The sequence below is a fragment of the Somniosus microcephalus genome, chromosome 21, assembly GCF_052327205.1.
Source record: "Somniosus microcephalus isolate GS21.2 chromosome 21, FLI_Smic_1.0, whole genome shotgun sequence".
NCBI classification, from domain to species: domain Eukaryota; kingdom Metazoa; phylum Chordata; class Chondrichthyes; order Squaliformes; family Somniosidae; genus Somniosus; species Somniosus microcephalus.
This window is the reverse complement of record NC_141007.1, coordinates 80,870,230-80,893,032: the sequence shown is the minus strand read 5'-3', so window position 1 is coordinate 80,893,032 and position 22,803 is coordinate 80,870,230. Positions and strand designations below refer to the sequence as shown.

The window sequence follows — 22,803 nt, the reverse complement described above, 5'->3', positions numbered from 1 at the left end:
ATGTTACAGGAAACTTTTTTTTATCTGGCACCGACGTGGTGCCGGTTCATCAAAAATTCCGGATAACCGAGAGCTATAGTAAAAGATACGGAGAGCTGAGAGCTCCGTATAAAGCAACAAACCCTGTTGCTTAGCAACAGATGCAGAACAATGGCCACAAGTTCCAAGTGTCTCTGTAGCTTAGCAACAGCTGCAGCCACACCAACAGATCGAGGAAGGCAAGTAATATGAAGTAAAACTTACCTGAACCTACTCCTGAATTTTGCCGGTTAACTGAGATTTCCGGTTATTTAGGTGCCGGTAAATCGAAAGTTTCCTGTAAAGACCCATATCAAGTCATCCCCCCAAGAATTCTCTTTTTTTCTTAAAAAGCCCCAACCTGTTCAATCTTTCCCGATAGCTGTAAACTCTCAGTTCTGGTAAATCTTTTTTGCACTTTTTCCGGTGGTTCTATGTCCTTTAGAGTATGGAGACCAAACTGTGCACAGTACTCAAGTGCCAAGGTCCTATACAAGTTTGACATAACTTCACTACTTTTAAATTCTATACCCCTAGAATTACTCACCTGCAATGCTGCTTTTAATGATCTACCACCTGTATCCCTAGATCCCTTTGCTCTTCTACCCCATTCAGTTTCTTATTTTCTAAGGTGTAGGTGATGTTTCTGTTTTTCCTACCAAAGTGCATCACCTCACATTTATCTGTTAAAGTTCATTTGCCACTTAACTGCCCAGTCTGCAAGTTTTCTTGTATTATGTTGCATTCTTCCTCAGTGTTCGCTATACCCCCCAGTTTGGTATCATCTGCAAATTTTGATATATTTGTTCCTAAGTCCAAATCATTAATGTAAATTATGAATAACAGTGATGCCAGCTCTGATACCTGTGGAACACCACTTTCTACCTTCCTCCAATCTGAGTAATTGCCCTTTACCCCCACTCCCTGCTTTCTATTTTTTTAGCCAATTTGCTATCCACTTGTTCCCTGACTCCACATGCCCTAACTTTGTCTTCAGCCGACCATGTGGTAACTTATCAAAGTAATTTGAAATGATCAGTAATGAAACAATAGCTCGGAATTTGCGGTCAGCGGCATAATTAAGGATTACGCCGCTGGCATCCGAACCAAGTGTGCACTTACCTGTTGATAGACCCCAAACGAAAAGCTGCTGTCAGATGCATGGGAGACTGGTCAAGAAGGTAAGAGCCCATGGGATCCAGGGAAATTTACATAAGAACATAAGAACATAAGAAATAGGAGCAGGAGTAGGCCAATCGGCCCCTCGAGCCTGCTCCGCCATTCAATAAGATCATGGCTGATCTGATCCTAACCGCCAATCCACTATCACAGAACCATCTCCTGAATCTAACAGAATTAGACACACAAAATAGGAGCAGGATCAGGCTACACGGCCCCTGGGCCCACTCTGCTACCCACAGGGCCATGACCGATTCGAACCTAGACTCATGTCCAAATTCCTGCCCGCTCCCCGTAACCCTTAATTCCCTTTACTTCTAGGAAACTGTCTATTTCTGTTTTAAATTTATGTAATGATGTAGCTTCTACAGCTTTTTGGGGCAGCATATTCCATGGACCTACCACCCTCTGAGTGAAGTAGTTCCTCCTCATCTCAGTTTTGAAAGAGCAGCCCCTTATTCTAAGACTATGCCCCCTAGTTCTAGTTTCACCCATCATCGGGAACATCCTCCCCGCATCCACCCGATCCAACCCCTTCACAATCTTATATGTTTCAATAAGATCGCCTCTCATTCTTCTGAACTCCAATGAGTAGAGTCCCAATCTACTCAACCTCTCCTCATATGTCCATCCCCTCATCCCCGGGATTAACCGAGTGAACCTTCTTTGTACTGACTCGAGAGCAAGTATGTCCTTTCTTAAGTATGGACACCAAAACTGTACGCAGTATTCCAGGTGCTGTCTCACCAATACCTTGTACAACTGAAGCAATACCTCCCTATTTTTATATTCTATCCCCCTAGCAATGAAAGCCAACATTCCATTGGCCTTCTTAATCACTTGCTGCACCTGCATACTAACCTTTTGAGTTTCGTGCACCAGGACCCCCAGATCCCTTTGTACTTCAGTACTTTCAAGTTTCTTGCCATTAAGATAATGGGCCAGTAATTCGGGTCCAAATGCGTGAGTACGGTCTGGGTACTCGCGCATCTGGCCGGTGGAAATGCCGGCGTTCAGCGTGCACAGCGCATGCGGGGAACGCCGGCATTTCCAGTCCACTGAACAAAGGGGTTCAGAGGCACAGCGCGTGCGACTGCACAGGCAGTGCTTGCACAGTGAACTTCGTCGATTTCATTCATGGATTCAGTGAGGGTAAGTCCTTACAAGTTACACTTGAAAAAAGCATGTGTAAAGTTGCACCAAGGCTGCGGAGGAAGATATATTTTATCGTGGAGCTTCTGAAAGGAAATATTTTTGTTTGGGAAAGGGAGGGAAGTTATTTTAAGAAATTTTAAGTAAGTTTTAAAGTTTAAATTTTTTTTTTTTAAACGGGTTTTCAGTACGGTAGGTAGAAGGAGCAATTGTGGCTGTGTGAATTGAATGTGAAAATGAGTGTTCTAAAATGAGTAATGTAACATTTCCAGCACTTTTAAGAAAGAAACTTTTCATCAGTAATAAGTAATTATGTATGTATGTCCGCATATATTCCTTTACGTATATGTATGTATGTTTTATATTCCTTTACTTATGTGTATGAATATGTTTTTAATTATGATTTTCCAATAAGTTACTTTCTCTGAAAGTCATAATTAAATAATACATTCATACACATAAGTAAAGGAATATATACATAACACGCAAAGGAATATATACAGACATACATACTTTCAGAAGCTCCACAATAAGAAATATCTTCCTCCGCAGCCTCTGGAGCAACTGTACCCATGCTTTTTTCATGTGTAAGTTGTAAGGACTTGACCTCACTGAAAGCATGAATGAAAGCGGAGAATTTTACTGCGCACACGCTGCCTGTACAGTCACACGCGTTCTGCCTCTGAACCCCTTCGTTCAGAGGACAGGAAATGCCGGTTTTCCCCACATGCACTGTGCATGCTGAAAACCGGCATTTCCTCCGGCCAGACGCGTAAGTACCCCGACCGTACTCGCGGGTTTGGAAGGGAATTACTGGGCCAACATTTTACATGTCAATAAAATGAAAAATTTAACAATTGCACGATTTGCCCCCTCGCATCTGCGACTGAGGGTCCAAGGAGGTGCATTGCGCAAGAGGTCATCGTCATACGTATCCTCACACTGTTCCCTTTCGGGAACTGTATGAAGTGGTGGAAGGATTTATGGCCGTGATTAACGCTCATTCCGTGACCGTAACCATCTTTGAACCAGCCATTAGGGTGGTTAGTCCTATGGCGTGAGGGTTTTACGGGCTCCCACAACCCATCTGAGGGGGGGGGCCACCCACACCCACGGACGCAAGTATCCCGCTGGATGTCCACCCAGAATTTATAGTTGGAGCTCCGACTCCACTTGCCGGGACTGTCTGGAGTGGGGTTCGAAACCCTACTCCTTCTGGCCCAGCGGCGGGGATGCTTACTGCTACGCAAAAGGCCCACTCCGCGCAAAAGGTGACACCCATACGTTTCCTGCGCCTTTTCCCTCCCCGTGACTGGAGCCCTATGCTGCCACTTGAAAGACCAAGCTATCATCTGCCCTTTTTGCGGCGCCTTTGACTTCTCATTACCAATGATGAGCAGGCGCTGCGCCTCCACCTCGTTGAGGAGATTGCTGAGGTCATCATCAGTTCAATTGTGAGTTCTTTTAATGCCGTGAATTGTGCTCATTCCAGCCATTTCACGTTGCTAATCGGATTGGGCCTTTGGCATAGCGGTAGGGTCCCCGCCGCTGGGCCAGACAGGGTAGGGTTTCGAACCCCGCTCCAGACAGTCCCGGCAAGTGGAGTCGGAGCTCCGGCTCTAAATTCTGGGTTGACATCCAGTGGGATATTTGCGTCCGTGGGTGTGGGTGGCCCCCCCTCCTTGTATAGCATGTGGGAGCCCGTAAAACCCTGCCGCCATAGGACTAACCGCCCTAATGGCTGGTTCAAAGATGGTTACGGTCACGGAATGAGCGTTAATCATGGACATAAATCCTTCCACCACTTCATACAGTTCCCCAAAGGGAACAGTGTGAAGACACGTATGACGACGACATTGCTAAATAAATAAATGGAATTTAAAAAATTCTTTTAGGGCTTTTAAAAGTCTTTAAATTGCTTTAATTCTGTTTAAAACTACTTCAGATTCTTCAAAATAATGTAAACGTTTTTAAAAGTTTATAAAAGTTACCAAAATCTTCAAAAAACTTCCAAAAACCTATTTAAACTGCTGCTTTGCATGTAAAAATGCTTAGCTTGTCAGAAACATTGGGGGCGTGTCCTGTTAAACTGAGACCTCAAGGGGCATGTCTCAGTTGCACAGCGCGCTACAGGCTTCGCGCTGGCTGCACTCCTGGGCAGCGTGACGTCAGACGCTGCCCGGGATTCTTCTTTTTCAAAATCGAATTCCAGGCGTCCCTGGAGGTCAACGGCTGGCGCGTCGGGTAAGTGCATATCGGGGGCTTACACGCACGGCAAGCCCCCGATCTGAATTTCTGCCCCAATAACTTGCTCTACGATTTTTCCTGCCAAAGTGCATAACCTCACACTTTCCAGTATTGTATTCCATCTGCCAAATCTCTGCCCACTTACTTAGCCTGTCGATGTCCCCTTGCAGGTTTTTTATGTCCTCCTCACTCACTACTTTCCCTCCCATCTTAGAAATTTGGCACATTGGATCCAAAATTGGCTTAGTGGCAGGAGGCAGAAGGTGATGGTCGAAGGTTGTTTTTGTGACTGGAAGCCTGTGTCCAGTGGTGTACTGCAGGGATCGGTGCTGGGTCCTTTGCTGTTTGTAGTGTACATTAATGATTTAGATATGAATATAGGAGGTATGATCAGTAAGTTCGCAGATGACATGAAAATTGGTGGAGTGGTAAATAGTGAGGAGGGAAGCCTCAGGCTACAGGATGATATAGACGGGTTGGTCAGATGGGCAAAACAGTGGCAAATGGAATTTAACCCTGAAAAGTGTGAGGTGATGCATTTTGGGAGGACTAACAAGGCAAGGGAATACACAATGAATGGTAGGACCCTAGGAAGGACAGGATCAGAGGGACCTTGGTGTGCATGTACATAGATCCCTGAAGGCAGCAGGACAGGTAGATAAGGTGGTTAAAAAGGCATATGGGACACTTGCCTTCATTAGCCGAGGCATAGAATATAAGAGCAGGGAGGTTATGATGGAGCTGTACAAAACGCTAGTTAGGCCACAGCTGGAATACTGTGTGCAGTTCTGGTTGCCACACTATAGGAAGGATGTGATTGCATTGGAGAGGGTGCAGAGGAGATTCACCAGGATGTTACCTGGGCTGGAGCGCTTCAGCTGTGAAGAGAGACTGGACAGGCTGGGGTTGTTTTCCTTGGAGCAGAGAAGGCTGAGGGGGGACCTGATTGAGGTGTACAAAATTATGAGGGGCATAGATCGGTTAGATCGAAAGGAACTTTTCCCCTTAGTAGAGGGGTCAATAACCAGGGGGCATAGTTTCAAGGTAAGGGGCAGGAGGTTTAGAGGGGATTTGAGGAAAAAAATTTTCACCCAGGGGGTGGTTGGAATCTGGAACTCACTGCCTGAAAGGGTGGTAGAGGCAGGAACCCTCACAACATTCAAGAAGCATTTAGATGAGCACTTGAAATGCCATAGCATACAAGGCTACGGACCAAGTGCTGGAAAATGGGATTAGAATAGACAGGGCTTGATGGCCGGTGCAGACACGATGGGCCGAAGGGCCTCTTTCTGTGTTGTATAACTCTGGCTCTATGACGCTGCGGAGTTGAGCGCAGCACAGTGGCCCACAGATCTCAGACGCATCGTGTGCGTAAGCGTACTTGGGATCACGTGGGCCAATGCTCCAATCAGGAAACAGAAGCAACATGTTATTTGGAGAAATGAAATTGATCTTTTATCAGAACTACAATTCTTTGCAGTAGTTTAATGGCACTCTGGAGAATCCGGGTGAAATTCAGTTAAACTAACACCTGTGACATTCCCATTTCTTTTAAAGAAACACAAATTGGAGACAAAATAACATTCACTATAAGTTATTAGATGATTCTGTTTGTATGTTTGTTAATTAATATTTGTGCTAATATTCCACATTTTCTCCAGGTGCCGTCCCAAATGAGACACTCGGATTCTACAACTTTACACCTTCCTGGATGTCATCTAATGGGGGGGGGGGGAACCTATTGCAGCAAATCAATCGGAATGACTTTAGATATGGACTATAAATCCATATCTATCAGAGTATTTCAGATGGCAATCGTATTCAATATTAATTGCTGTTCCACTTGGAGCTATGCTTCAGAACACCCCTTCCGCTATGCAAACAGGCTCCTGCGCCTGTTTGCACCAGCCATAGCATTTTAATATGCAATTAGCCTAACTCTGCACCAGCAATTAGGATTTCCATGTCTGTTCGGATGATCTGTCAAGTCGGAACTTGACTGATCACAAGTTCGGGATTTAGTGCACGCGCAAACGGAAATCCCGAACTTGCTGTCCATTTCAAAGGTGGTACAACGGCATACTCTGACAGCATGCTGTCATACTGACTGCAAAATCCGGGCCTATATATTGTATCCCTTGTGGAGCATGTTTCAATGGATATTGTGTTTTAATTGTTTTCATGGTGTTACTGTGGAAAGTTTGCACTCGATAAAATACCAGCAGTATTTTTTTTTAAATATTTCGTCTGAATAAATGTTTCTGAAGTTGATTGGTCGTGGGATCTATCAGAGGCTCAGCTGATATTGGAGGCAAAGGAAAGGTGAGAATAAAAAAGTTATTTGAAAGGACTGGGAGGGTAGAAGGAGGATTGGAGCTGAATTGGCCAGGAGCGCATTTTGGGGCTAGGGATGCTTTGAAATTTTCAAAATGAAATCTGAAAGCAAACATATTACCTTTTAATTGTTTGCTGTAGAGTACTTCAATTGATGCTGGAGCCCATTGGTGCTGATTAGACAAATGGAGAGATTGGTGCCGATTAGACCAGCAGAGGCAGAGACTCCCCATTAATGGATGTTAACGGCTGCCCTAGAACACTAATGAAACCCTGGCCTGATGAGGGGAGGAGGAAACTATATGAATATTTTTTAAGGACTAAAATCAAAGTTTGAAGCATGGCACCATTGATGTTCATAATGGCCCAAAATTGCCATTGGCCTTGAACATGGACCTAGTGAACTTTAAGCTCCACTGGAGCCACTCTTGAGTGTGGTCTCCTAAGATTTGAGCTGCTCCAGGGAATACTGGTAAAAATCACCCATTTCAGGCTATGTGTTTATAAAGAATCTTGTTTTAATTGTATTTTATATAATCATGTACACTTATCGCAGGGCACTGTCTATGCTACAAGGGTTAACCTCTCGGGCACCTCAAAGCACTGGAGAGGTACCACCAACGCTGCCTCTGCAAGATCCTGCAAATTCATTGGCAGGATAGGCGCACCAACGCCAGTGTTCTTGCTCAGGCCAACATCCCCAGCATCGAAGCTTTGGCCACGCTCAATCAGCTCCGATGGACGGGTCACATTGTCCGCATGCCCGATACGAGACTCCCAAAACAAGCGCTCTACTCGGAGCTCCGACACGGCAAGAGAGCCCCAGGTGGGCAGAGGAAATGCTTCAAGGACACCCTCAAAGCCTCCTTGAAAAAGTGTAACATCCCCACCAACACCTGGGAATCCCTGGCCCAAGACCGCACAAAGTGGAGGAGAAGCATCCGGGAAGGCACCGAACACCTCGAGTCTCTTCGCCGGGAGCAAACAGAAGCCAAGCGCAGGCAGCGCAAGGAGTGCATGTTAACCCAAGCACCCCACCCACCCGCCCCTTCAACCACCGTCTGCCCCACCTGTGACAGAGACTGTAGGTCCAGCATTGGACTCCTCAGTCACCTGCGAGCTCATTTTTAATGTGGAAGCAAGTCATCCTCGGTTCCGAGGGACTGCCTAAAAGAGAAGAAGGGTTAACTAGGTTTGAGATGAGTTCCTGGGCTCTCCACCACTGGAATCCAAATGTAGCTGCTGATTTATGTGCTTCTGTGACTGACTGCTGTTCATGAGCAAAGTGACTGATGGTCCCTCGGTGTTCTGGCACTTTTGTTCCTTGGTTTTGAGATTTCATTTTGCTTGCATGTGATATTTGAAGTTTATTTTTTCTCTACCACAGTTGGAGCTCATCACCTCTTGCCAATACCCTGCTGCCTACTTTTGTTGGTGAACCCCCTATGTGGCAAAGGTCAGGCCCTACATCTCTACCAAACACTGGTTCTACCAATGCTGACTGAGGCGGAGATCAGTGTGGACATGGTTGTTACAGGTAAGAGAAGTTGTTTACCATAAATATTCTTTTGCATTTTCTCTCAAGGGGGAAAAAAAGTGTACATTTTTAAAACTGAATGTGGTGCAGAGCAGTTGCTGGGCCCTGGGCCGGGGAAGGTAGACACTGGGCTGATTATTTGATTGCAGAGTTTTCACACAATATGCTCAGAGTGCAGTATTTTTAAAATTGAACTAAGTTGGTGCTGAGCTGGATTTCGGACAATGTGTCGTCTGAAAGTGCCCCAAACACCGAGCCCACTGCCCTTTGTGTGATCTCTCTGGTTGGTTCAGTTTTGACGTGTGAAGTCCAAGTACAGATTGGCTCTGACACACTGAGGCTCCTAGCTCAGAGTCGTCACCTTCACACGGAACCAAGGCGATTGGGAAAGAGACGGCGCCTGTTAAAGTGGCATCGACTGGGGAGTCTGACCGCACCTTATGCAGTGCTGGGGGATTCTGGCTGTAGTTTCAGGATGAATAGCAGCAGGTTATAGGATTACTACAAGTTACAATAGGTTATCGGGCCGTTAAACCTATTTATACCAGTTACATCAATGAGTTATTGTTCTCCTGTTAGTTAATAGGGAAATTTGAGTGTTACCAGTTAGTTATAAGAGCAATTTCATAGAATCATACCGCACATTTGGCCCATCATGCCTGTACTGGCTCTTTGAAAGGGCTGTCCAATTACTCCCACTCCCCTGCTCTTTCCCCACAGCCCTGCAAACTTTTTTGATCAAGTGGCCATTCTTCATCTTGTGCACCAACACACTATTCAGCTGTGGAGTCATCACGGATGGTCCCCAATCCTGTCCTCACCTGATGACCTACTCACGTTCTTTTCAATAAGTGTTGCTGGATGATCAGGCAACAAGAAGCTCCTAGACCCAGGGTTGCTCGAGAAACTGCACCTCCTCTTTCAACATCTAACAGAAGGCAGAGAGTTGGGATAAATGGTTCATTCTCAGACTGGCAATCAGTAACTAGTGGTGTTCCGCAGGGGTCAGTGCTGGGTCCCCAACTCTTTACAATCTATATTTACGATTTGGAGGAGGGGACCCAGTGTAATATATCAAAGTTTGCAGATGATACTAAGATGGGGGGGAAAGTAGTGAGTGAGGAGGACATAAAAAACCTTCAAGGGGACATAGACAGGCTAAGTAAGTGGGCAGAGATTTGGCAGATGGAATACAATACTGGAAAGTGTGAGGTTATGCACTTTGGCAGGAAAAATCGTAGAGCAAGTTATTATCTTAATGGCAAGAAACTGGAAAGTACTGAAGTACAAAGGGATCTGGGGGTCCTGGGGCATGAAACTCAAAAGGTTAGTATGCAGGTGCAGCAAGTGATTAAGAAGGCCAATGGAATGTTGGCTTTCATTGCTAGGGGGATAGAATATAAAAATAGGAAGGTATTGCTTCAGTTGTACAAGGTATTGGTGAGACCGCACCTGGAATACTGCATACAGTTTTGGTGTCCATACTTAAGAAAAGACACACTTGCTCTCGAGTCAGTACAAAGAAGGTTCACTCGGTTAATCCTGGGGATGAGGGGATGGACATATGAGGAGAGGTTGAGTAGATTGGGACTCTACTCATTGGAGTTCAGAAGAATGAGAGGCGATCTTATTGAAACATATAAGATTGTGAAGGGGTTGGATCGGGTGGATGCAGGGAGGATGTTCCCGATGATGGGTGAAACTAGAACTAGGGGGCATAGTCTTAGAATAAGGGGCTGCTCTTTCAAAACTGAGATGAGGAGGAACTACTTCACTCAGAGGGTGGTAGGTCCATGGAATATGCTGCCCCAAAAAGCTGTAGAAGCTACATCATTACATAAATTTAAAACAGAAATAGACAGTTTCCTAGAAGTAAAGGGAATTAAGGGTTACGGGGAGCGGGCAGGAATTTGGACGTGAGTCTAGGTTCAGATCACTCATGGCCCTGTGGGTAGCGGAGCGGGCCCAGGTAGCCTGATCCTGCTCCTATTTCATGTGTCTAATTCTGTTAGATTCAGGAGATGGTTCCGTGATAGTAGATTGGCAGTTAGGATCAGATCAGCCATGATCTTATTGAATGGCGGAGCAGGCTCGAGGGGCCGATTGGCCTACTCCTGCTCCTATTTCTTATGTTCTTATAACAAGGCACTTTACAACCTTCTGGCCTCTACATTAACTTTAACCACAGTTCCCATTTTCTCTCCGACAGCAGGTGCCGGAAATGTAGGACAGATGGACCAGCCAGCAATGGGGAGGGAGTGGTTTAGTGGTTGGGGTGAGGGGAGGGGAGGGGAGGGTTGGTGTTGGGGTGAGTGGTTTGGGATGGGTGAGGGGAGGGTTGGTGTTGGGTGGGGAGGGTTGGTGTTGGGGGTTTGGGGGAGGGGGTGGGTTTGTATTGGGGTTTGGGAGGAGGGGAGGGTTGTTGGTGGGTCGGGGGGAGGGTTGGTGTTTGGGGGGAGGGGGTAGGTTTGTTTTGGGGGTGGGGTTTGGGGTGAGGGGCGGGATGGTGTTGGGGAGGGGGTGGGTTTTGATGCGTTATCAATCACTCAAAAGACTGAGGTTAAGCGAGTAACTAACAGGCTTTTATTAACAAGAGAATGAACGTGTGCCTCGAGTGGTCGACCAGTCCAGAATACAGAGGGTCTGTGGAGCAGTCACCTTTATACCTGGACTCGTGGGAGGAGTCAGCCGAGGCATGTACAGACATGTACACAGTGGAATACAAACAGTGGTTTACCACATTCACCCCTTGTTTAAAAATGAGTCCGGCGGGGTGAAGTGTATTAAAAGTTTGTGTCTTGGAGTCTCTCCGGAGGTCTTGTCTGCCGCTGTGATCGACGTGGCGACGGCAGGGGTAGCGAAGCTTCCGGCGTCGAGTTCCGCGTAGGCTGGGGCACTGGTGTGTAGTCCTCGTGGGTGTCGAGCGGGTCGCGAGGCCCAGGCGTGCCATCTGCTGGGGTTGGATATTGGATCGTGGGGGGGGTGGTAGTGGGTAGTGGGTTACTGGGGCCCCCGAGGGTGCGAGGTCTCGTATGGAGACCGTGTCCTCCCGCCCGTCCGGGTATGCAATGTAAGCGTACTGGGGGTTGGCATGGAGGAGGTCGACCCTCTCGACCAGGGGGTCTGTTTTATGGGTCCTCACGTGTCTTCTCAGTAGGACCGGCCCTGGGGACGTCAGCCATGGCGGTAGCGATGTCCCCGATGTGGACTTCCTTGGGAAGACAAACATTTTCTCATGAGGGGTGGCGTTAGTGGCAGTGCAGAGCAGTGACCGAATAGAGTGGAGCGCATCGGGGAGCACATCCTGCCAGCAGGAGGTCGGAAGGCCCCTAGACTTTAAGGCTAGCAGGGCGGCCTTCCAAACTGTCGCATTCTCTCTTTCCATCTGTCCGTTCCCCCGGGGGTTGTAACTGGTGGTCCTGCTTGTGGCAATACCCCTAGCGAGCAGGTACTGGCGGAGTTCGTCGCTCATAAACGATGAGCCCCGGTCGCTATGGATATAGCTGGGGAAACCGAACAGGGTGAAGAGGTCGTTCAGACATTTAATGACCGTGGCACTGGTCATGTCCGGGCAGGGGATGGCGAACGGGAAACGGGAGTACTCATCAATAATGTTGAGGAAGTACACATTACGGTCGGAGGAGGGGAGAGGCCCTTTAAAATCAACGCTCAGGCGCTCGAAGGGGCGAGTGGCTTTTATCAGGTGAGCCCTGTCTGGTCTATAAAAGTGCGGTTTGCACTCAGCGCAGACTTGGCAGTTCCTGGTCATGGTCCTGACCTCCTCACTCCGTGTTCCACAACACAGCCAAGGATGGCGAGGCGGGTTGTGCGGAATATGCACTTCTCCTTGTTATACGTCAGGTTCAGGAGTTGGGCGGTGCAGAGGAATTTTTTGAGGTTTGCGTCATGGTCCTGCAAGTCATGGCCGCAGATGGTCACATTGTCCAGATATGGGAAAGTGGCCTGCAACGCATTTTGATTGACCATCCGGTCCATCTCCCTTTGGAAGACGGAGACCCCGTTGGTGACGCCAAAGGGAACCCTAAGGAAGTGATAGAGGCGGCCGTTTGCCTCAAAGGCAGTATACTGGCGGTCCTCAGGGCGGATAGGGAGCTGGTGGTACGCTGATTTCAGGTCAATGGTCGAGAAGACGCGGTACTGCGCGATCTGGTTGACCATATCAGCTATGCGGGGGAGTGGGTAAGCGTCCAGCAGGGTGTAGCGATTTATTGTCTGGCTGTAGTCGATGACCAGGCGCTGCTTCTCGCCGGTCTTAACGACCACAACCTGGGCTCGCCAGGGGCTGGTGCTGCCCTCAATAATCCCCTCCTTCAGGAGCCGCTCCACTTCGGTTTTAATGAAAACCCTGTCCCCGGCACTGTATCGCCTGCTCTTTGTGGCGATGGGCTTACAGTCGGGGGTGAGGTTAGCAAACAGTGGGGGGGGGGGGCGGTGACTCTGAGTGTGGAGAGGTTGCACCTGGTGCGCGGCGGGCAATTTGGAAGCTGCTGGCTGCGGACTGTGAGTGGGGGGAGGGGTCCACCGTACGCCATCGTAACACTTTTAAGGTGGCACTGAAAATCTAACCCCAGTAGAACGGCAGCACAGAGGTGGGGCAGGATCAGAAGTTTAAAATTATCGTACACAGTCCCGTCTACTAAGAGTGTCACCACGCAGTAGCCGCCAATGTCCGCCGACTGGGACTCGGAGGCCATAGAAATCCGCTGGTGCGCAGGCAGGACTGGGAGAGAGCAACGCCGCACCGTGTCGGGGTGGATGAAGCTCTCCGTGCTCCCAGAGTCAAAAAGGCAGATTGTTTCATGACCATTTACCTTAATGTCCATTGTGGACCGGGCCAGTTGGTGCGGTCTCGCTTGGTCCAGCGTAACGGAGGCCAGCGTAGGGGTCGGTGTGTCGTTGCGGGTATCAGATGAGGCGGTGTTGGGGGCCTGCTGCGTCCCGGCTGGCGTCCAAGATGGCGGCGTCCATGATCCCCATGTGGCTGGAGGCGTCCAAAATGTCTGCTGTTCCGGTGGTTCGCACATGGCTGGGGAGGCCCAAGCTGGCGGCCCGCACGGCCCACATGCAGCGCTGCTGGGGTTCGGGGTGGCTTTGGCCCTGCAGACGCTGGTGTAGTGTCCCTTCTTCCCGCAGCCCGAGCAGATCGCATTTTTCGCCGGGCAGCGCGCTCTGGGGTGTTTGGCCTGGCCACAGAAGTAGCATTTCTGGCCTTGGGACACTGCTGCGGTAGTTGGGCCGTTGCTGGGATGTGGCTGGGGTGGCACGGCGCTATGAGACGGTCCTACCGTGTCCCAGGCTGTCGTTCCCCGCGGCGTCCACGGTGCAGAGTGTGGTAAACCACTGTTAACCTGTACATGCCTGTGTGGTAAACCACTGTTAACCCTGTACAAGTCCAGGCATGTCTCAGCCCCTGGCTCCACCCCTAAGCCCGGGTATAAAGGTGACTCACCACCCTTCCCCCGGAGCTCTTAGGATGGATTCACTAGCAGAGGCATGCTCTAGTTCTTAGTCAATAAAAGCCTACTTCATATAAGTCCATCTCGTAGTCTTTGGTATTGTTGATAGCGCATCACAGAGGAGTAGGCATCCATGCCCCGGTAGGCTGCGTCCAATGATAGTGCGAGTTCAGAGGCCTTGTTGAGGTCAAGGTCACTCTGCTCCAACAGTCGCTGTCGGGTGTAATTGGACCTGTGGCCCGCTACAAAAGCGTCCCGGATAAGTTCCTCTGTGTACACGACGGCCTTTACATCCCTACAACCACAGGCCCGGCCAAGCACAGACAGTGCCTGAAGGTATTCCTCGGTCAATTCCCCAGGTTGTTGTTTACGACTCCCCAGGAGGTGCCTGGCGTACACCTCGTTCACTGGGCGCGTGTACTGGTCCTTGAGGAGCTTGATAGCAGCCGTGTACGAGGTCGCGTCCTGGATGACCGAGTACGCTCGGTGGTTCACTTTGGAGGTCAGGACATCCAGTTTGTCCTCATCCGATTTGACCGTTGCAGCGGAGTCGGTCAGGAATTTTTCAAAGCACCTAAGCCAGTGAGTAAACTTGGTGGATGCGTCCGCCTCCTGATGGTCTAAGTCTAGGCATGCTGGTGTGAGGATCTTCTCCATTATAAAAAATCTTGTTAATAAAATTGATGCGCTATCAATCACTCAAAAGACTGAGGTTAAGTGAGTAACTAACAGGCTTTTATTAACAAGAGAATGAAGGTGTGCCTCGAGTGGTCGACCAGTCCAGAATACAGAGGGACTGTGGAGCAGTCACCTTTATACCTGGACTCGTGGGAGGAGTCAGCCGAGGCATGTACAGACATGTACACAGTGGAATACAAACAGTGGTTTACCACCGGTTTATTGGGGTGGGGGTTTGGGGGGGAGGGGAGGGTTGGTGTTGGGGGAGGGGGTGGGTTTGTATTGGGGGAGGGGAGGGTTGGTGTTGGGGGAGGGGGTGGGTTTGTATTGGGGTGGGGGTTTGAGGGGAGGGGAGGGATGGTGTTGGGGAGGGGGTGGGTTTATTGGGGTGGGGGTTTGAGGGGAGGGTTTGTATTGGGGTGGGTTTGTATTGGGGTTTGGGAGGAGGGGAGGGTTGTTGGTGGGTCGGGGGTGGGGTTTGGGGTGAGGGGAGGGATGGTGTTGGGGTTTGGGGGAGGGTTGGTGTTGGGTTTGGTGGGAGGGGGTGGGTTTGTGTTTGGGGTGGGGTTTGGTGGGAGGGGTTGGAATTCCCCCATCAGTACATGGGGGGAGATGGTCTGCACCCCTAGTGTCCACCTGCCATTTTCTTCCATCACATTCCCAGGCCATGGGAGTCTTCTTCACTTTGCCAGATTTTTACTACTTCCCCCACCTCTTCTGCTGTGACCATTCGAACACCCTCTAGGTTTCAGATACATCTTTTATTTCTTCTAATTTCTCTCCTGGTCTCTTCCTTTTGTCTTGCACGATTATCACTTCTGTCATTTAATCATTTCCTGTCCTCCACCCAATCACAGACCAGTTAAAAAATAAATCTCCTCATCCTCTTTTTCCCTGGCTCTGTTCCTCCTGATAAACTGTTCATCAGTAATGTGTCCCAATTCAAATGAGCTGAAGTGTTAACCCCACCTCTCTCCACAGATGCTGCCTGACCTGCTGAGTGTTTTCTTTGATTGTTTACAGGCTTTCGATGAAGTCCTGAAACAATCCAGCCTAGGCACTTATCTCATTCCCACGCTCATGGACTGGGTTCATGGTTGCCACCTTTCAGAGGCTCATTTTCTGTCTATTTGTCAATCATCAAAATTAACTGGCAGGCAGTCAAAACCAGATTGAGCAGTTCAGTGAAGTGGTCGTGACTCATTGCCGGGCAGGGAGGGTCAGTTTCTGTCTGATCCGCAGCCAGTAAAGTTTAACCATTATTTTTTAGAACATCAAAACCACGCTCGCGAATTGGTACAAAAAGACTTGTCCAAGTGGAACGGAATTGTCGTCATGTCGGGAGATGGGCTCATGTATGAGGTATGTGTAGGGAGAAATAGTCGTATCATCTTTGCTGTTTCATGGAATGTACATAGCATGTTACAAGATCACTGCACCACAATCACATTTTCATTTTGCTTGTTTCTGTAGTTTGTGCATCTCTCTCAACAATTGCACTGATCCGCATTTCCCACCCAGCATGATGCAATCCTTATCTCCTCTCCCCACATCATAACTCAATCCCCCCTTCTGCCCTCTCACCATAACTTGATCTGATTCTCATCCACCTCTCCAAACCACAGCCTGATCCTCATCCACCCCTGCAAACCATAGCTGGGGGGAGGTAGGTGGAAGGAGCCCGGGGCAAGGGAGGCCTAAGGCTTACTCCTGAGGTCCGGAGGAGAATCCTGCTCATCCCGGCCCACCAGGAAACCTAAAAGTAATAAAACTAGCGTGCTGTGCCTGGCCTGGCCCACGATGCACCCCCCGACTGCTGTGGCCTGGGGGAGCGGCGCTGTCGCCCCTTCTCCTCCCGCTGCCCCGCTCAGCACCTCATCTTCCGATTAGGCACTCTGCAGCCTTCCGGACTCAATATCGAGTTCAACAATTTCAGATCATAAGCTCGGCCCCCATTTCATTTTCTCTTGTAATTGTTCCACTCCTTTCCACCCCCCCCCCCCTTTTTGTTTCTCTCTCACACCTGGCAGCTATCTTTTGCCCTGCCAGTACACTTTACACCTAATCCCAGCCTATTACTATCTCGTCTAGCTTCTAATCTCTTTTACTTCTTTTTCTTTTATTCTTTTGTCCGATCGCAGCCCTGCCTCCAATCTAGTTTCTTTTCTTTCCAGTTTTGAAGAAGGGTCCAACCCGAAACGTCAACTCAAATTTCTCTCCACGGATGTTGCCTGACCTGAGTTTTTCCAGCATTTTCTGTTGTTATTTCGGGGAATTCTCTTCACCGATCCACCGCATGCCCAAGAAAAGTGCCTCTGCGGGTGGAGAGTTGCGCTATTTGCACAACTTCCGCCCGCTGAAAGCTTGTCAAATTCTTACGCCTGGTAAGGCCTGCTTTTACCAGCATAAGAGTTTTAGAAAAATAAAATTTATCACATTTATAAATTAAAACTATTCTTCAAAAATGTAAGTTTCTTTTTAGCCCTGTAAAAAACATTAAATTTTTTTGTGAAATATTTAATTAAATGGCATTTTAATTAATTTTAAGTATGTAATTAAAAAAAAAATTATTTCATGTGTTGGTGTATTTTTAAGTGATCCCCATTCATACTTTTGACAGTTCTGTATGTACGGACCTGTCAAAAGTATGAATGGGGATTCTCTTCTTTTATTGGTTGGACCGGCCCAGGTGATCCCAGGAGCGCCTACCAACCACATGCACCCCTGGGATACGCGGGGCTCTGCCTGCGCGGCCCCGGAGCACAAGCCGCCATTCTTCCCGGGTCACCAGGTACCTTTGTAGAAATTTTGCAGATCGGAGGCCAAGCTACAAGGCAATCTACATGTGCGCTCATTCCTCTCCAGGGCAATCAGCTTACCTCGGTCGGAGAATTGAGGTACAGATTGTGTTAGTGACCCACAAGTATGCCCATTAATATTGCTGCAGATTAGTCGGCTAAAACCCGGCTTTCTACTGCTTGTCCAGCGAGGGCCAACCTCTCCGTTAGCTTGTGTACGAAGAATCCTGGCTTCCACTGAGAGATTGAGTGAAAAGTGTGAGATTGTGGCTTCTTTTCATTTGACCCTGGGATTTGAGCAACTGTGGCAAGGTGGTATTAATCACCCAGCACCTTGAATTGCTAATACAAAAAGAAAATACGGCAGATGCTGGAAATCTGAAATAAAAACAGAAAATGCTGGAAATACTCAGCAGGTCAGGCAGCATCTGTGAAGAGAGAAACAGAGTTAACGCTTCAGGTCGTCAGAACGAAAGGTCATCGACCTGAAACGTTAACTCTGTTTCTCTCTTCACAGATGCTGCCTGACCTGCTGAGTTCCTCCAGCATTTTTTGTTTTTATTACCTTGAACTGCTGCTGTGCTTGTGGTGATGGTGTGAGAGAAACTGAGTATATGAATGGAGGGTGGGAAGAAGAGAGGGAGATGGAAAGTTGTGGTCCACAATAATGAAGTCACAACACTTTAGCTAGTGATGACACTTTGCAATAAACCTGAACTTGAGTTTTTCCTCATTAGGTGGTGAACGGTCTAATGGCACGTTCTGATTGGAAGTCTGCGATCAAGAAACCACTCGGTATTCTTCCTGCAGGATCTGGGAACGCACTGGCTGCATCCGTCAACTATCAAGCAGGGTAACTCCATTTAGAGACTGTCCCTAGCACCATAATACAATTAAAATTAACTGCAGAGTGAAGTTGCTGTCCTGCTGGTTGATTCTGTTGAGATGGGTTACAGAGTGTTGAGGTCATGACACTGTTTCATGCATTATTAATGCTTGGAATAGGAATGTACATCAGAGAGAATCTAAAAAAGGAGAAAAATGCCTCAAAATGAGGACACCATTCTTCCCTGGCACATTCTGGGAGTTTCACCGTTTCCGGTACCTGTATCCCCTTGTTCACTGCTTGGTTTCGCTGCAATGAGCAACTTGAGGAAAGGCTGTGTCCATGAAAACATGTCTTTTACTTTAGATGGGATTGGCAACTACATTAAAAGTAGAATATGCTATTAACAATAACCATAGTGCGATATCATTGCAGTTTCTTGGTTTGCAGACACAGATCCCTGGTTTTACAAGGTAGCTCACTGAATTTATCAGCTAATTTCATACCAATCTTCACTAATAGATATAACAGTTTGTAATTGGAATGAAATCTGCCATCAGGTTCTCAGACCAGGATGATTTCTCCCAGGCATAGAATCATAGAATGGTTACAGCACAGTAGGCGGCTATTTGGCCAGTCAAGCCCGGGCCGGCTCTCTGCAAGAGCACTTCAGCTAGTCCCACTCCTCCGTCCTTTCCCCATAGCCCTGCAAAAATTTTTCCTTCAGGTACTTATCCAATTCCCTTTTGAAAGCCATTGAAGCACAGGACTGGCTGGTCAGAGTTCCCAGTTCAGAAACCTTGGATAATCCTGTGTACTGGCTGCTTTGTGCAGTTACTGTAACAACAGTTCTCTGTATTTTTAAACTAATTTTGTGGTAATTGTTTTCAAATGATTCAGACTGGAAAATTCTAGCAATTCCCTGAATGATGTGCAGAAATGCTAACATGTTTCAGGGAATAGACGTCTATTGAGGGTCTGAAGGGCTGGTGTAAGGGACGGGCTGCCCATTATAAAAGCAGATTGCAGAGTATACGGGCTCGGACAGGTCTTGTCCATTCTGCCTGGCCTTTCTTATTGTGCTGAGCAACACACATCCGATCAATCAAAAAGCTATCTCTAGATTGAGTAGCAGCTGCATGGTGACTCCCAGTAAGCAGTGAACATAAGAACTAGAAGCAGGAGTAGGCCATTCGGCCCCTCGAGCCTGCTCTGCCATTCAATGCGATCATGGCTGATTCAACCTCAACTTCACTTTCCTGCCCGATCCCTCGATTCCCTTAGTGCCCAAAAACCTAGCAATCTCGGTCTTGAACAGAAGACTGCTCCGCCATTCAATATGATCTTGGCCTCAACTCCACTTCCCTGCCCGCTTCCCATAACCCTGGACTCCCTAACCTTTCAAAAATCTGTATCTCCACCTTAAATATATTCAATGACCCAGCCGCCACAGCTCTCTTGGGAAGAGAATTCCAAAGATTCATGCCCCTCAAAGAAATTCCTCATTTCCGTTTTAAGTGGCGCCCCCTTATTCTGAAATTATGCCCTCTAGTTCTAGATTCCCCCACGAGGGGAAACACCCTCTCCGCATCTACCCTGTCAAGCCCCCTCAGAATCTTGTATGTTTCAATGAGATCCCCTCTCATTCTTCTAAACTCCAGTGAGTATAGGCCCAACCTGCTCAACCTTTCTTCGTAAGACCATCCCCTTATCTCCGGAATCAACCTTGTGAACCTTCTCTGAACTGCCTCCAATGCAAGTATATCCCTCCTTAAATGAGACCAAAACTGTACGCAGTACTCCAGGTGTGGTCTCACCAACGCCCCGTACAGTTGTAGCAGGACCTCCCTGCTTTTATACTCTATTCCCTTTGCAATAAAGGCCAACATTCCATTTGCTTTCCTAATTACTTGCTGTACCTGCATGCTAACTTTTTGTGATTCATGTACAAGGACCCCCCAGATCCCTCTGTACCTCAATTTGCTTTTTTATTTTTCCTACGAAGGTGGATAACCTCACATTTTCCCACATTAAACTCCATCTGCCAGATTTTTGCCCACTCACTCAGCCTATCTATATCCCTTTGGAGATTCTTTGTGTCCGCCCCACAATTTGCTTTCCCACCTATCTTTGTATCATCAGCAAATTTGGCTACATTACACTGCCCTTCTTTGAGCCAGGTCTCTGTTTACTACAGCGATTACTACCTCTGACATTTTGCTTTTTAACGTCTTTCCTAACTCCTGGAACTCTGACTGCAGGACCTCAACCCTTTTCCTTCCTATGTCATTGGTTCCCACATGGACCACCAGTTCTGGCTGTTCCTCCTCCCTCTGCCTTAAAATGTTCTTCACCTGTTCAGTGATGTCCTTTACCCTGGTTAGAATGGTTTTATTAACATTAAAACAGAACAGGTTTACAGATGCATACAAGCTTTAAATCTGTAATACAATTCGAAACTCAGAATGGCCGATTCAGCTGCGTTGTGGACACTGAAGGGTTAATAATCCAGCGACTTCCTGCGTTACATTCTTCTGGTCGGTCCTGTGGCCCGAGCCCTGGGATGTCTCGTGGACTGTCTCTTGTACCATTTTTGCTGACGATCATAACCGCTCAGTAATTTTCAATTCTCTTATCCTGTGGTTACACAGATTGACACTACCAAACAGCACCTGGTGTTTGACAGTTTCCCAGTCGCTCAAGGCCTCCTTATGTGACCTTCCAGACAGTTTGCAGAACACTGAGTTTGGTCAACCTTCCCAGCATGCTGTCTTGAACAGCTAGTTTAACTGTTCTTTTAACCAAACTGCTCCTTTAGCAACTGTATATCTAGTCTAAAACACGGGAAAGCAATTGGTCTTGACAACATAGCAACGGAGCAGATAAAGCATTTTGGACAGAAAGCAAAGAAATAGCTCCTACAATTGTTCAACCACTGTCTGGCAACACACAAGCTACCTAATATCTGGCAGAAGGCACATGTAATAGCACTATTAAAGCCTGGAAAAGATCCCTCAGATCCTAAGAGTTTTTGGCCAATTTCACTGCTTTGCCACACCTATAAGCTGTTTGAACGCCTGATACTCAATAGGATAGCACCAACTGCAGATGAGATCATTCCAGAGCAAGCAGGTTTCCGCCCCGGCAAATCAACAACAAGCCAACTGCTCAACCTCACACAACACATCGAAGATGGTTTTGAGCAAGGGATGGTAACAGGTGCTGTTTTTGTAGACCTGTCAGCAGCATACGATAGTGAACCACAGACGTCTCCTCTGCAAGATTCTAGAGATGACAAAAGAGATTCACTTAACAGAGCTGTTAGAAAGCATGCTTCAGAATCGCCGGTTCTATGTTGAACTAGGTGGGAAGCGCAGCAGGTGGCGTATTCAGAAGAATGGTCTTCCTCAGGGAAGCGTGCTTGCACCGCTGATGTACAACATCTACACGAATGACCAACCTATAGACTTACACGCCGTTTTATATATGCTGATGACGACTTGTGTCACTGCCCAAAGCACTGATTTTAACACCGTGGAGAAAACGCTTTGAGGCCTTGGAGGGACTAAAATCCTACTATGAAGAAAACCACCTTCGCGCAAACCCATCAAAGACGCAAGTTTGTGCATTCCACCTCAGAGACCGTGAAGCCAAACGCCAGCTGAAAGTAACCTGGTGTGGAGCAACACTGACGCATTGCGAGCACCCTATCTACTTAGGAGTCACCCTTGACCGATGCCTCACCTTCACGAACCACATCGAGAAGACAAAGGCAAAAGTGAGCGTACGAAACAACATCCTGAATAAGCTCACTAACACAAGATGGGGAACAAGCCCGAAAACAGTGCACTTGCTCTTTGCTATTCCACTGCCGAATACGCCTGCCCTGTATGGGAAAGGTCTACTCATGCCAAGAAGATGGATGCCATTCTAAATGCAAGCTGCCGATTTATCACAGGTTGCTTAAAACCAACAAACACCAACAGCCTATATATCCTGGCGGGTATCACTCCCCCTGATATAAGAACGATAGCCAGCAAGAAAGAGCGATTCCGTCAAACATCAGATGAGAGACACCCTCTGCATTGTCATACACCTACACCCAGCCGCCTAAAGTCAAGAAAGAGCTTCATGAACAGTGTTGTTCCATTACAATCAACCTCATCTGAAGCTCGCATCGCCTTGTGGAAAGACCGGCTCGCCAGTCTTGAACAACCCCCAGCGATGGAAATTTTACTTGACGAAAGCCTTCCCCCAGAAGCTAATTGCAACTGGGCAACCTGGAAGTGCCTTAACAGACTTAGGACCGGTGTAGGTTGCTCAAAGGTGTCACTAAGCAAATGGGGATATTCAACCAGCCCGACAACTTGTGAATGTGGAACTGAGGCACAGACTATGCAACATCTCCTGCAATGCCCATCGTGAGAGGAACCCTGCACTGTTGCAGATCTTGCCGAATTCAACAAGGCGCAAAAATGTGTCCAGTTCTGGCTGGGCCATGTATAGACTGTCCGTGGACACAATAAGAAGCAGCAGCAATTAATTAGGTAATTAATC

The 22,803-nt window shown here is 47.8% G+C and overlaps 1 protein-coding gene across 1 annotated transcript in view; it reads left to right on the top strand.

Moving 5' to 3' along the window:
• The window catches only part of LOC147103015 (sphingosine kinase 1-like), a 75,670-nt gene that overhangs the window by 43,975 nt on the left and 8,892 nt on the right, over nt 1–22,803 (top strand). The window contains exons 2-4 of the mRNA XM_085964048.1: nt 8,318–8,467; nt 15,893–15,984; nt 18,158–18,273. Coding sequence (XP_085820174.1) covers nt 8,318–8,467; nt 15,893–15,984; nt 18,158–18,273 — 358 coding nt within the window. The remainder of the gene's footprint in view (nt 1–8,317; nt 8,468–15,892; nt 15,985–18,157; nt 18,274–22,803) is intronic.